Source organism: Phaethon aethereus, assembly GCF_964289735.1.
Source record: "Phaethon aethereus genome assembly, chromosome: Z".
In the NCBI taxonomy this organism is placed as follows: Eukaryota; Metazoa; Chordata; class Aves; order Phaethontiformes; family Phaethontidae; genus Phaethon; species Phaethon aethereus.
The window spans coordinates 23,565,454-23,578,358 of NC_138577.1; the positions used below are offsets into that span (position 1 = coordinate 23,565,454).

The 12,905-nt window shown below is 37.1% G+C and overlaps 1 protein-coding gene across 1 annotated transcript; it reads right to left on the minus strand.

Moving 5' to 3' along the window:
* Positions 1-563: 563 nt before the first annotated feature.
* ELOVL7 (ELOVL fatty acid elongase 7) lies at positions 564-12,395 on the minus strand (the record flags this gene model as incomplete). The annotated part of the gene is made up of 7 exons (XM_082012754.1): positions 564-775; positions 1,999-2,135; positions 4,970-5,075; positions 6,783-6,839; positions 7,259-7,339; positions 9,779-9,969; positions 12,332-12,395. 7 exons carry the CDS (start codon positions 12,393-12,395, stop codon positions 572-574), a joined length of 840 nt encoding a protein of 279 aa, XP_081868880.1. The 3' UTR covers positions 564-571.
* Between the last annotated feature and the right edge of the window lie 510 nt (positions 12,396-12,905).

Below are 12,905 nucleotides of genomic sequence, written 5' to 3' on the forward strand. Positions count from 1 at the left end.
TCCAAATGAAACGCCATACATTGACAGATTAACATACATTCCTTTCTTTAAAGTAATACAGTTTGTAAATACATGTAACAATGTTTATGTATTAACTATATTAATAATAAGCTTTAGATTCTATAAACAGTACTTACTGAAGATTCATTCTTTTAATAAAACGCAGCTGACAGTCTCAGCAACTTACAACACTTAAGGTGAAGCAATTTTTTCCCCCTCAGTGTTCAAAGTACTCAGTAATCATCATACATATTTTAATTTTCCCAATTAATATCTTCATTTTCATACATCTTCTAGATAGAGATAATCTATTAATTGATTTCTTAGAGGATAGACATGAACATTTGTTGAAAAAAAGCCTTTTTTTTTTTCCAGAGATCCACGCTGCTCCCCCTATCCCCCGAATTCTGAATCCCAAATAACTTACAGTAGAAATACAAATTCTGTTTTGGAAGAAAACATATAAAATACACACTGTGTAGTGTGTGCACCTAAATATCTTGATTGTCAAATAGTGCAAGTTTCCCCTTTGACATATAAATTTTTTTGGTTTTAGAGACAAGAGTTTGTTTCACTGATCTTTGCTGATCCCATTTCTTGCCATCTTTGGTAGTCTTTGTCCCTTTGTATAAGCATGGTACCAGAAGTGGAGGAACAAGACTAAAAACATAGAGCCATATAGCCAAATAATAAACATGAAAATTGGATACTGGTACGGACAATCATCCATGATGTAGATTTGTCCTATATGACCTGTAATCATGATAAACTGGACCTGAAGGAAAAAGGTAAAGAAACACTTTTTAAATAAATTACAAACTTACTACAGTATTTTAAAAACATTCAGCATAACTTGCATACAGAAAAACAGAAAGTGGGGAGGGGGTGCATTTTGAAATGACAGAGATGCACGTCTCTCAAAATGCCACTCCACTGAAAAACACTTTCAGAGAGTAAAGAAAGAGAAGTCTTGGGACAAACTGAATTACAAGCAGCAATGAGGAACCCATATTAGGGGAATGGGAGTCTGCCCTGGCCAGTTCAGAGAAGAAAGGAGGTGGCAGACAGTGTTTGACCAGTGACAAACGGAAATGTCCTTTAAAAAAAAAAAACTAGAAAAAACAAAAAGGCAACCATTATAGGATTGGTGAACATGAATTCCCACCTTCCCCACACACTAGCATGTGACACAAAGGTCTGTAGGTCCCAAAAAAAACAATTTAATGGAGGATTTAAAAAAAGTCCACATGAACTACAAGTTAATAATCCACTGGTAGTGCCTCCAAGACAAAAAGACTTTAAGTTATAAATATTCAATCTAAATTCTTCAGTTACACATGGTTACATGAACTATTCTATTAACACCAGACTGGGTGCAAGCAGACAGCCGTGGCTGCTTCTCCCTGCTCCTTTCCCTCCTCCATCAGCATCCTTGCTCAGGCCAACCTGTTTAGCCAGAAGCTGAATTTTGAAAATTCAGCTATTAACAAAGCCGGGCATGAAAAAACACTCAGCAGTAAGCTTCTGAAAGTGATCTAAGGCTGATACAATACTTAGTGCAATTACTGCAACAGTGTTTTTTAATGCTCCAAGTTAGAGAGAGGTAAATTCTCTAAACATAAACACTTTCTATGAAAGAATGGACATGAAATTATAAAGAAAGACTTCTTTTACCCTTTCCTCACTACTAGACACATTTGTATCCTGTACATGAGTTATGTTTTCTTGGTGTGAACTTACATTCTAATCATTTTTATACAGGTAATGAGTTTTGTAAATATATTTACCAAGTACTGCATAGCTGACAAGCTAATATGCCTAAATCTGTGATTATAGTGAACGCTGAAGTCAGCAGTTTTAAGTATATAACTTTTGCTTCTACCAACTGTAAGCTACACACATGAACGTAACTAAATGTACAAATGTATTGCATAAAAGTCTGTGTTAGCCACAGTGAGATTTCTGAGAGGTGTTTATGTCACACAGAAAATTACTCACAAGTTGTATAGTTGTCATGTATTTTTTCCACCACAAATATTTATGATAGGCTGGTCCCAAAGAACAGATTCCATAGTAAGTGTACATGACAACATGGACAATACAGTTCAGCAAAGCATGAAATGTTCCTAAACCACCTGTAGAAAAACAAAACATAGTAGTATTATTGCATTAGGTACTTAAAGAACCAGCTTAGGTCCTAGTAGTTTGTTTTGAGTCAGGGTAGAAAACACACATACCACAAAATACAGACTTTAATTAACCCTCGAGGTATTTAACCTGAATTGCGTTGGCACCAATTCTGAGGGATCGCATCAGTTTTCTTTCTCAGACAAAACAGCAATAAAACCTAGCTAATCTAATTATCTGTAAAAGGTTTTAGTGGAATTTTTTTATTCTTTGGGTTTATTTCTATGTCTCCAGCATACACATGATGGAGACACAGAGAACTTGGTAGAAACATTTTTCCTCCTGTTTAACACCTTTTTTCTAGACATCGTGATGAACTTTGCAAAGCTCTGGAGGATAAGTAATAATTCTCTCCCCAACAGAGATTTCCAGATTCCTAGGGAAAGAATCACAGTTGAACACAGTAAGTTTTTGGAATCATGACCTAAGTGAGTGACTCAAAAATCCATGGTCCACCTCAAAACGATACTTAGAGTGAAAGGGAAATTTAAGGCCAAGTAGCCCCATTTGGGGCAAACTCATGACTGAAACTGGTAGAATATGAACATTTCACAAAGCAAGTAAGGAAATACTTCCTTTTCAATTGGATCAACTATGGAGTTCGATGATCCTGCTCAAAGTAATTTTATTTTAATGAGTTTTAACAAGAATTTATTTTATTTATTTTAACAAACTATAGGTAACAATTATCCAAGAAGTGGCAGACAGCAAAGTATTTTTGAGAGACATATGAACATGAAAATACTGAGTGTCGGGAAGAAAACAAAATGACATAAAAGCAGACATTTAGTGAGGGGGGAAAAAGCCAATTTTCCATTAAGAATTATTTAAGTTAAAAATAAAACTTATTTTGTGATTATAGTAGCTCATGCTAATCTTCCAGCTTGATAGATCATACATCCTCCAGCTGTGATTGCAAACTTTCCTTGAAACACGGCTATTTGTATTTTTAAAAATAATCTGAGTGTTCTTACAGTTCAAATGTACATACTTTTTTTGGCTTGAACAGTGAATATTCAAAAGAAAAAATAAATAGCTAAAGCAGAGAGAAAAAGAAAAAACAACCTAATCAGCACTACAAAAATACGCTCCAAAAAGCAACACTATGCATAAGCACCATTTTACAATTTCTTGTTAATATCACATCAGAGAAAAATCAGCATCTCCATTCAAACACATTTTTTGGAGGTGGTTTGTTTTTTTTTTTTACACATGGGTTGAAAACTTGATCAATGCCACTATTTAGAAGGACAAACAGCGATGAAACTGAATACAAAATAATCATCAGCAGGACTGAAATTCTTGGGGAAAAAAAATTAAGCTATCAAACAGAACAATATTTGGAAAGATTGGTACAAAGATAAGCAATAGAGTTGTAGGAGTAAACACAGCTTTGCATGACTATGAGGGACTATTATTAGCAGAGGACAAAACAGTTCTTGCACACTTTGCTGGAAGTATTTGTCAGATTATCGCATGGGAAATTTGAATCTGATACAAAATCAGAAGCCTGTAGCTGGTATACTGATCAGATGTCCAGATAAAAGGCAGAAAGTTAATCACCTATAAATGGAAACTTTTCAAGGTTGAAGAGGAGGGACTGTCAGTTGCTGTGGTGTTTTCTTTGCAAATCTATAAACACACTGAACTGTATGCTGAGAAAACTACTCAGAATTTCATCATTAACTTAAAATACCAGTTACTCAGCAACATTTGAGAAAGACATGATCAAGACACCAGCTTCCTAATAACAGAAACTCAACAAATACAGCAGAAGGATATCCTTTTATAGACGAGGAAAATTTGCACACTGGACAGTTCAAAAGATCCCATCTACATATCTTCTGGACTGCATCCAGGTCTTATTTTTGTATTATAAAACAGACACTAACAGATCGGATTTAATAAACAATGGTTCTCTTCATCAATTCATCACCAATTTTCTGGGAGAAAAAAACCATGCCAGAGAATATGAGTGAAGAAACATGTACAAAACAAACCTATTTCTTGGTAGAAACTCGTTAAAAACACACACCCCCTCCTAGAGATGGACAACAAAATGACTGTACATTTCTCCACTCTGTGCTTATCAGTCTGTTCTCATGGCAAGCAGTATTTACGAGTGGTGCACACTAATAATACAGCATAGGAAGCTCCATTCATAGACACACAGAGCAGGAAAGGAGAAAGTGATGGTAAGCTAGAAGTGGACAAAGACTTTCAATTCAGTACAATTCAAATAAGTTTCTCTAATAAGTAAGGTCCAGAAAAATATTTCTGTAGTTTTGTGAAAGCTGAAGTTTTAGATGTAAATAAACCCCAATTATGCTACCTAAAACCAGTAAAAATAACTGCGATAAAGCCTGAATAATTTCTTAAACAGGCAAAAAAAAAAAAAAAAAAGAGAACACAGTCCTGCCCTCCAACTCAGTTCTTACATTTTGGGGGACAAATGGCTTTGAAGTAGTTTCAATAGAGTTATTTGCCTCATACATCTTCCCTAGCACTCCTAATTTTGCAGTCACATCTCTTTTTCATGTAATAATGCTCTTACAGCTCTCTCTTCTGCACCTTTTTCCCACCTGTGAGAAACACTGCACAAAATGCCGTCAAATAGGAAAAATGAGTACTCCTCAGCCACTTAAATAATTATGGTCATCTCTGATATTTAAAAACATTGACATTTGAAAGTTTATTAATTCTGTTCTTTAAACATTTTTGTCTAGCAGAGTTAACTTTTACTACACGAAGATATATACAACTTAAACTCTCTCTCCACTACCTGCAGCAAATTTGACTCCAAACCACCAGGTCCATGGCATGATGGAATGATGAAAGACATGCAGGAATGTAACTTGGTTGGTTTTCTTACGCAGCACAAAAAATATCTGAAACAGATTTGTAATGAACAGAATGTTACAGGAGATAATCAAGCCCAACATACTTACAGAAAACTGTATATGCATCAGTTCTGGTTGCTTACTACTACACATTTAAAAATTCTTCACAGTTGCAGTCTTGGGAGACGAAGGGAAACTGAGGCTCTGGATATGCAGACTAGTTTTCAAGAAAAATTAAACCAGTATGTAAAATCCACCTGTGGAGTCTCAAAAGCCAGGGCAAATTTTGAAAGCAAACGTCCAAGGTTGAGCCATCACCTACGTGTGCAACGGGCAGTGTGAGATGGACTTGCTTGGATTAAGAAGTATCTACAAGCATCAGATTTTAAGTCCCCTGAACCACTAAGGCAAGGCCATTTGAGAAAATTAACTGAAGAACTAGCAACAGATAGAAACAGTAGAAAACATTAAGTTAGAGAAATAGCACTTTATTATGAACACTGACTCAGCTACCCTCGGAAAAAGGCAAAACTGGACCAATGTTGACAGGCCACATTTCAAAGGACAGATGTCGAGGGAAGTGTTAAGGGAAGACAGAGCAAGAAAACTGTATAAGGAGAAGTCAGGTCATGCAATGGGTAGTATCTGATGGCAAGCAAAGGAACACAGAAGAAAAGAAGTCTGATGTGCCAGGGAAAACATTTGGCTACAGCTGACTTAAAAAGCTAAGAAATTACTTTTGCAATAAAGACAAAAAGCTGCTCAGAAACAGGTACCTGACTGGGTGGGTTCAAGCAAAACAATTTTTTTTAAAACAGAATTTTTCAGGCTCAGGACTAATTAAAAAGGAGCAGTCTAACCAGTGGGTAGTAAAGGTAAACAGAGGGCTAAATATGTCAGGCTTTTCCAGTTTAAGCATTCCTGGCCCTTCCACTACCATTCCATTTGGCTCAGTCAGTAAGATCTTCCAGTGTTGAATCACAAGTATTTGCAGATGAAAGTTAGATGGCTAACTTTGCTCGCAGGGTGTAGGACATCCTAACTGCTCGTGAGTCAGCTCCTGAATCACCGCTATCATGCTCCACACAGCAAGGCAAACAAAATCACAGATGATTCCAGCACGCAGAAGCTGGTTTGAGAATAGCTAAATCACCCTACTGGGGGACAGTCTTGGGAAGAAGAGAAGGCAGATGGCTGCTGGTGGTGAGCATGCTGCTGCAAAGCATTGCCGCTCAGACTTTCTTTGAAACAGGTTAGAGTGCCAGCCTGATATCAAACACATCTATAGTCGTGACCACGAAGGCACACAAAGGAGATTAGAGCAGGCAGGTATGGCAATTTATGCTGTACTCAGAGCTGCTGATGCAATCATTCTGAATGTGAAAGATAAAATCTGAAGATGACATGGTAAAAAATTCAACGTCATCAGCACCATTTTTTATCTGCAGCGTGGAGACAAGCATTGCCATAGCACAACAGGTTAGTGCATTCAGCTGTTAAACAGACAAGTTGTCAGGGCTTCCTAAATTTTTAAAGGTGTGTTCTTTCATTTTTTCCTGCTAATCAAGGAATGACAGTAATGGGACAATAAGATGAGAAAAGATAATAAGGGTAAGGATCTTGATGGTATTCCAATAATTGAAGGTTGGAGGGCTAAATAAAGAGCAGCTTGTGCTCCGAGCCCCGAACAGCACCAGTTCTTCTACTATGGAAAGGAAACAGCACCACTTTTTTTATTAGGCTACAAATACTTACAGTGTCTAATAATTCAATGAACTTGGAAAAGTAGTAAAGCCAACAAGTTCGTACCATCTGCAAGAGTAAAAACCAGAAATTGTCAAATGATAATAGTGATAAATAAAACTAAGCAGCTGCAAGAAAAATAAGTAACTATATAAAAAGGAAGCATTGGGACAAGTAAGTGGTGTCACAAGGTTGACTGAAATATTGAAACTTACAGCTTGATTGTTGTTTTATTTTTTTTAAATGCAAAACGTTTTTTAATTCTGAAGGAATTTTAAAACCAAGAAGAACAAGCCAACAAATATATTGCCTCCTTTTTTTCCCAAACAATCAACCCCTCCAGTTAACTCACATGCTCTACATTATGCAAGAGGGCATTTCCATTTAGTGCATTCCGCTCTACAGCAGTGCACTTGGTTGTTCAAAAAGCATTTCCAAAAATAAAGTCACTGTAGCATAACAATTCAGCTTTGCTTTTAGCAACTTACTCTTAGAGCTGTAGGTGACCTCGAGTAGTCAACGATATCGCACCGGAATGAGTACCCTGTGGCCCAACCTGACATAAGAAACTGGAGCAAAGAAAAGGGAAAAGGGAAAGATTTACTTTATGTCTTTTGAAAAATTCATTAATTTCGGATTACTTTTGCAATCACTAAGCGAGGGGGAAAACAATATTAAACTTATTGAATCAGCAACCTTGTCAATCATCTACCTCTGTGTGGGCCAGCTAAAAAAAAAATTAATCTGCAACAGCAGAGGATTTTAATTTCTAATTCCGGGACCACACCTATGGACAAGAACTTTCTTCCTACACCCATTATCTCAGCACTAGGGACCAAAGAGAAGAAACAGCTGCATCTCAAAACCAATGTTAGAAAAGCAACTTACTGTGTAAATTAGACCACAAAACCAAATGAAACGTTTTTAATATTTTTTGTACATTGCTATCACAGACAAACATCTTCATACTGAAAAGAAACCAGCACAGCATCTTAATACTTAAAGAAAACCAGCATGACAGAAAGATACAGCTTAATATTAAAGACAAGAAATGAATCAATACGCACTGTATTTTTAGTATCATAGTTTCTAAAAATTTTGCTTAGTTAAACTGCATGATTCAATTAGTCTTTCACTGATACAAGAGATGAGGAGCTAAGGTTTTACAATCAAGAGGACATCCATGACCAAAGGACTGTATGTAACAAATACAATTTAATCTTTTCTCTTGGAATATGTTATGAGCTCGGACAAGAGCACATTGTTAATATTACACTTGGCTCATTCCCCTGCCAGCCACTAGGATTACTGCATCTTATGTCTGTTTATAAAGTGCTTCTCATCCATTGATCATCATCATCCACTCATGCACAATAGGAGGTTCAGCTCTCTTAACAGATTGAGGAGTTTAGTTCATGACCTCAATAGATGTTTAACTTCCCAAAAGAATCAGTTGCTTAAATAAAACAAGATTTGAAACACCACCAAGACAGCACAATACTAAAGCACCCACCCAATGGCTTGGATCCAAAGAGGGAAAGAATCAGCTTTTTGCTGGGAGCCAGACAATAGCAGAGATTCAATCTGCTGCATTCTATCCATTTATTCTTTCATGAAATTGTAACATGGAAATCTTGACAGCCGATTAATTGCATAACATGTTACCGTCAGACACTAACAAGAAGTTTAATTTGGGCTTTTTTTTGTTTCTGATGGTTATAAGCCAAACCAAAGTTATCAGTAAATCACAAAAGGAAGTTTGGTGATTTTTCAAATCAAAGAATAAATAATAAATGTGTGCATCTTGCCCACCACTTACAGCTTTCCACACAACAGTCATAACACAAAGTACCTTGCTGCTGCACTGCCTGTGGAGTGCTGTTAAAAGAGGTGTCAGGCAGTTCACTGTAACTCATGAAATTTATGCAAGTTGAGATAAAAGAAAAGTATCCTGCCAGTTTGGCATGATAATCTGACAACTCTTCATTACCGGTTTGCCACAGCTGAAATAGCCACATAGCCAGATTTAACACAAAAAAGGGTCAGTACTAGCATAGTGATGTTTCACCAAGCAAATGTATAAGGCTGTCATTCACACAATGCTATTGTTAAACAGCTACACTTAAACAAAAACCAAAACACAAAAACCAAACAAAACCCCAAAGCAACTCAACAGATATTAGCTATCTTAAGGTTGAAGAGCTGGTTCTAAATTAAAGCTTCTACTTAGTCTATCCCATTCATGGTTACGGATTTTTAGGTCATTCAACCCATAATGCTATACAACTCATCAGGCTTTCCAGTTTTAAAAGTCTTAACATTTGCTTGGGCAATGAAATATAGCAAAATCTCAACATTTCTACTGAGAAAAAGAGAATTTACTATTTCTGTGAGAGGAAAAATAAAAAAAAGAAACAAATCAATGCTAAAGAGTTCCATGTTGGGGTTTGGTTTGGGTTTTTTTTTTGTTTTGTTGGTGGGTTTTGTGGGTTTTCTTTTTTTTTTTTTTTAAGGGTGAAGATCCCCTTATTAGATATTGTTATTAGATATAACAATATATTAGATATTGTTACGTCTGTCATTTAAAAGGCAGATGTAACTGAAGATTATTCTGTAGTAAACATACTCTATACAGTGTCTGAAATATCAGTGTTGAGCATCACGTAGTAAGACAGCAGCAATTACAACAGACCAAGAAAAACATGTAGTCTGCTTTACGTGCTACAGCCCAGGGAAATTAAATACGTTATGAGGATTTTTAATTTCGTAAATTATATATAATGGTACATAGAATATTTTACGATCTGTCTTTCTAGGTATGACTTATTCCCTTTTTTCAAGTATCAGCTTAATTAGTTTAGCGTATTGTTTAGAGGAATATAATTAAAACAATCGGAATAATAGTTTGAGAATTGCAGAGTGGGAATTATATTAATAAATTTATTAAAAGTTATTAAGAGTACAGTTAGAGATACAAAATATATGTTACAAATAAAAGTAGCACTTACTTCATATGTCATATATAAAGACAGGCCTACCACACTAAAGTTATAAAATGCCATTATCTGCCTGAGTTCGAAAGGTTTTTTATTTTCCATGAGTTTGGGTCCCAAAGAAGTGACAAAATAGATGTAGGTTCCAATGATAAAGGTTGTTGGAAAAGGGGAAGACATGAGTGGCCAGCCTTCCAGTCTTGGATCTAGAGGAGGGGAAGAAACAAAAAACAGAAATCAGACCTTTCCAGTATTTACTAAATCCTAAAACAGCTACAGAAACATACTTAATTGTTAATGGTTTAGGTTTTGCTGTCACTCATCATGTTTCAAAGTCTGTTCACCTCAAATCCATACCAACTGGATAACAAGATTTAGCACCTGTAGGATCCAGTGCTTCTTTTTGCGTCAATTCTTCACACGTAAGGAAGAGGAGACACATCAACGAACCAGTTTTTGGTCTAGAGCCCTGCCCCATGAAAAGTTCTCATTTTCACACTTGAACAGGGCTCAGAGAGCAGCACAGGAAGGCAACGCACAAGCAGATCACTGAGACTGCGTTTCCAGGTGAGACGTCATTCTTCTGGAAAAGCCTGAACCTTATTTCACAAGCTCAAGTCACAGCTGAGTAGCCCCACTTTTCAAGATCCTTGAGCTTTATTTGCAATACGGCATTAGACATAGTCAGTGTGGGGATTTTAAGGTTGGAATACCTTCTGTCCCATCAGTTGGTATTCATAACGTAGCAGATGAGGCTTGTGCCTATTCAGTCCAAACACGTCACCACTTTCACAGCACCATAAAACACACTTTCGTATTAACAAGCCTCCAAACGGCAGAGGTGTTGCAAGTTCCTCTCCAGCAACGCCAGAGAGAAGTATTGCCGAGAGTCCTTCTCCTACGCAAACCCCACTCCCTCTCCCTGCAGCTGAAGCTGGCAGGTGCTCCCTCCGAGCTTCAGCATGATTCCGCTGCACCCTTCTGTAGCTCATCAAGTGCCAGCTCACCAAAGGCTTCAACATTTCTCCCTAAGCAGGAGAATTGACGTGAACTTCATGTATTTTTTTTAAGATCTATTTTTTTTTATATCTTTTTTTTTAATATCTATTTTTCTAATTTTTATAAACTGGCTTCTGGAAGATTTGTTTCTGAATGATCCTGAACTTAACTCCCGACTCAGTAAACTGCTGCTTTCATGGTTTGCTGCTGTATTTTGGGGCTGAAATTACACCACTGCAATTTTTGTTAAGTGTTGAGTTCATGGCCAAATGTCTTAAGTCAGCGATTTTCAACCCACAGAATTCAAGCAACGTATCACCCATGAGACCCTCTGGCATTGGTCACAGTCGCTGGAAGTTTTAAAACAGGTTGAGGAGGAAAGCACATTAGAATGTGCCCAGTGCTGTAATGTGCCCAGTGCTGCGGCCCACAGACCAAGAAGGATGGTGAACCACAGCACTAGGCACCCACACGCATTGGGCTGCAAGAGAATCACCAGCTCTTCACAACTGACTGCTTTTTCTGCATCCACCCCTTATACTGATACTACCAAAACTTCCCCATTGGTCTTCCCAGCTTGATCCTGAGCAAACCATGTCCAGCCACTAACAGTACACCACAAGATGCCAAAGGCAAGCACTGGTAGGCAGGGAGATGAAGAACTCAAATCCTGAAGTCATGGACACTGCAGCAGAAATGCTCCATCAGGCAGCTCCATTCCAATCCACTCCACTCCACCCCATGAGTTACACTGATAAAACTCCCTTTCCACTTGCATGCTGTGGTTCTACAGAACAAGAGAAATGGTTCTTAGCTATACTGGAAAGGATAAATTAGTAATTTTATTGAACAAACCTGAACTGCTTCTCAAATTCCCCCCCAGGAATCAGCTAATCCCTCTCACTATGTGCCTACCATCGTGAGGAACACTCAGGGATGCCACTGCAACAGATGGGTTTTAACCCCAAACTGGCAATCTTCTCTGTCATGTTTTGCTAAGCATGCAGAACCACAGAACAACAACATTAAGGCAAAATGTGTTTAATATACTCATAACAGCTGCAACAAGAAACTAACATTCCTTTTCAAAATGGAACTGTGACAGAGTTAATTATTCTAAGGATTAATTTCAAGATACTATAACCTGTCAGGGGCTTTGTTTCTTTACTTTGCAAAAGCAAAATGCAGTAACACTATGGCACCTCACTGAATTAACTGATAAAACACCATTGTTCAGTAATGAAAAGGAATTAAAGCTTTATGTTCAGGAAAAATGTAAACTATATATTCCCACAAGCCAGAAACTTACAGAAGAATCACTGTCTGCACTTTTTTTAGTCTGAGGTTATAACCATAAACTAGTTCAGTTTTGCTTTTTTTCTTTTTTTAAAATTCAGGAACTAGCCTGTTCTTTATAGCTAAAAACGTCAATAAGCAACCTTGCAAGTCTTAAAAACATTTACAGGAAGACAAAGCTACTTTAAGTTGATAAACAGTACACCTAGAATAGCTACATATTGCTATTCGAAATTATTGAAGGTTAATAAGTTTTAGATTTAAATGACTCACCGGCATCTTTAATCCATTCATCATACAGTAGTACAGCCTTTGATGTCAGATTGCTAAAGGCCATTTTCACTTGATTAAGATTTTATGATGCCACCTGCAGGAAAAGAAAAGAAAACAGAAATATGGGGTTTTGTAATTAATAAAATAAGGCTCAATAAAGTGTTTTGGAGAAAATTTTCACGAAACAGAATGGAAAAAATACAGAGAGGGCTAACAGAGCACCACACGTGAAATACAGATCAGGGAGCATTAGCTGACCACATTGCACTATGCCTGATGCTAATTTATACCTGAGCTGTTATGTGCAACAACATGATTTTGTAATCTCTACGCAGCAAACAAGGTGCTTCCATGCTATAAAGTGTTATCTCAAGAAACCATGCTGTGGTTAACTGTTACAGGTAAGGGAAAAATGTAAATAAAGAGCAGCTGCCCAAATTCATTCTTACTACCATCTCTACTTAAAGTCCAAGTCACTGATACATGAAGTTCAGCTTGGCAACATTTACTACTGAAAACTTTAATTTTCTAACTATGAAGTATTTCTAAGGTAGGTGGGAAGGAGGAAAGGTGC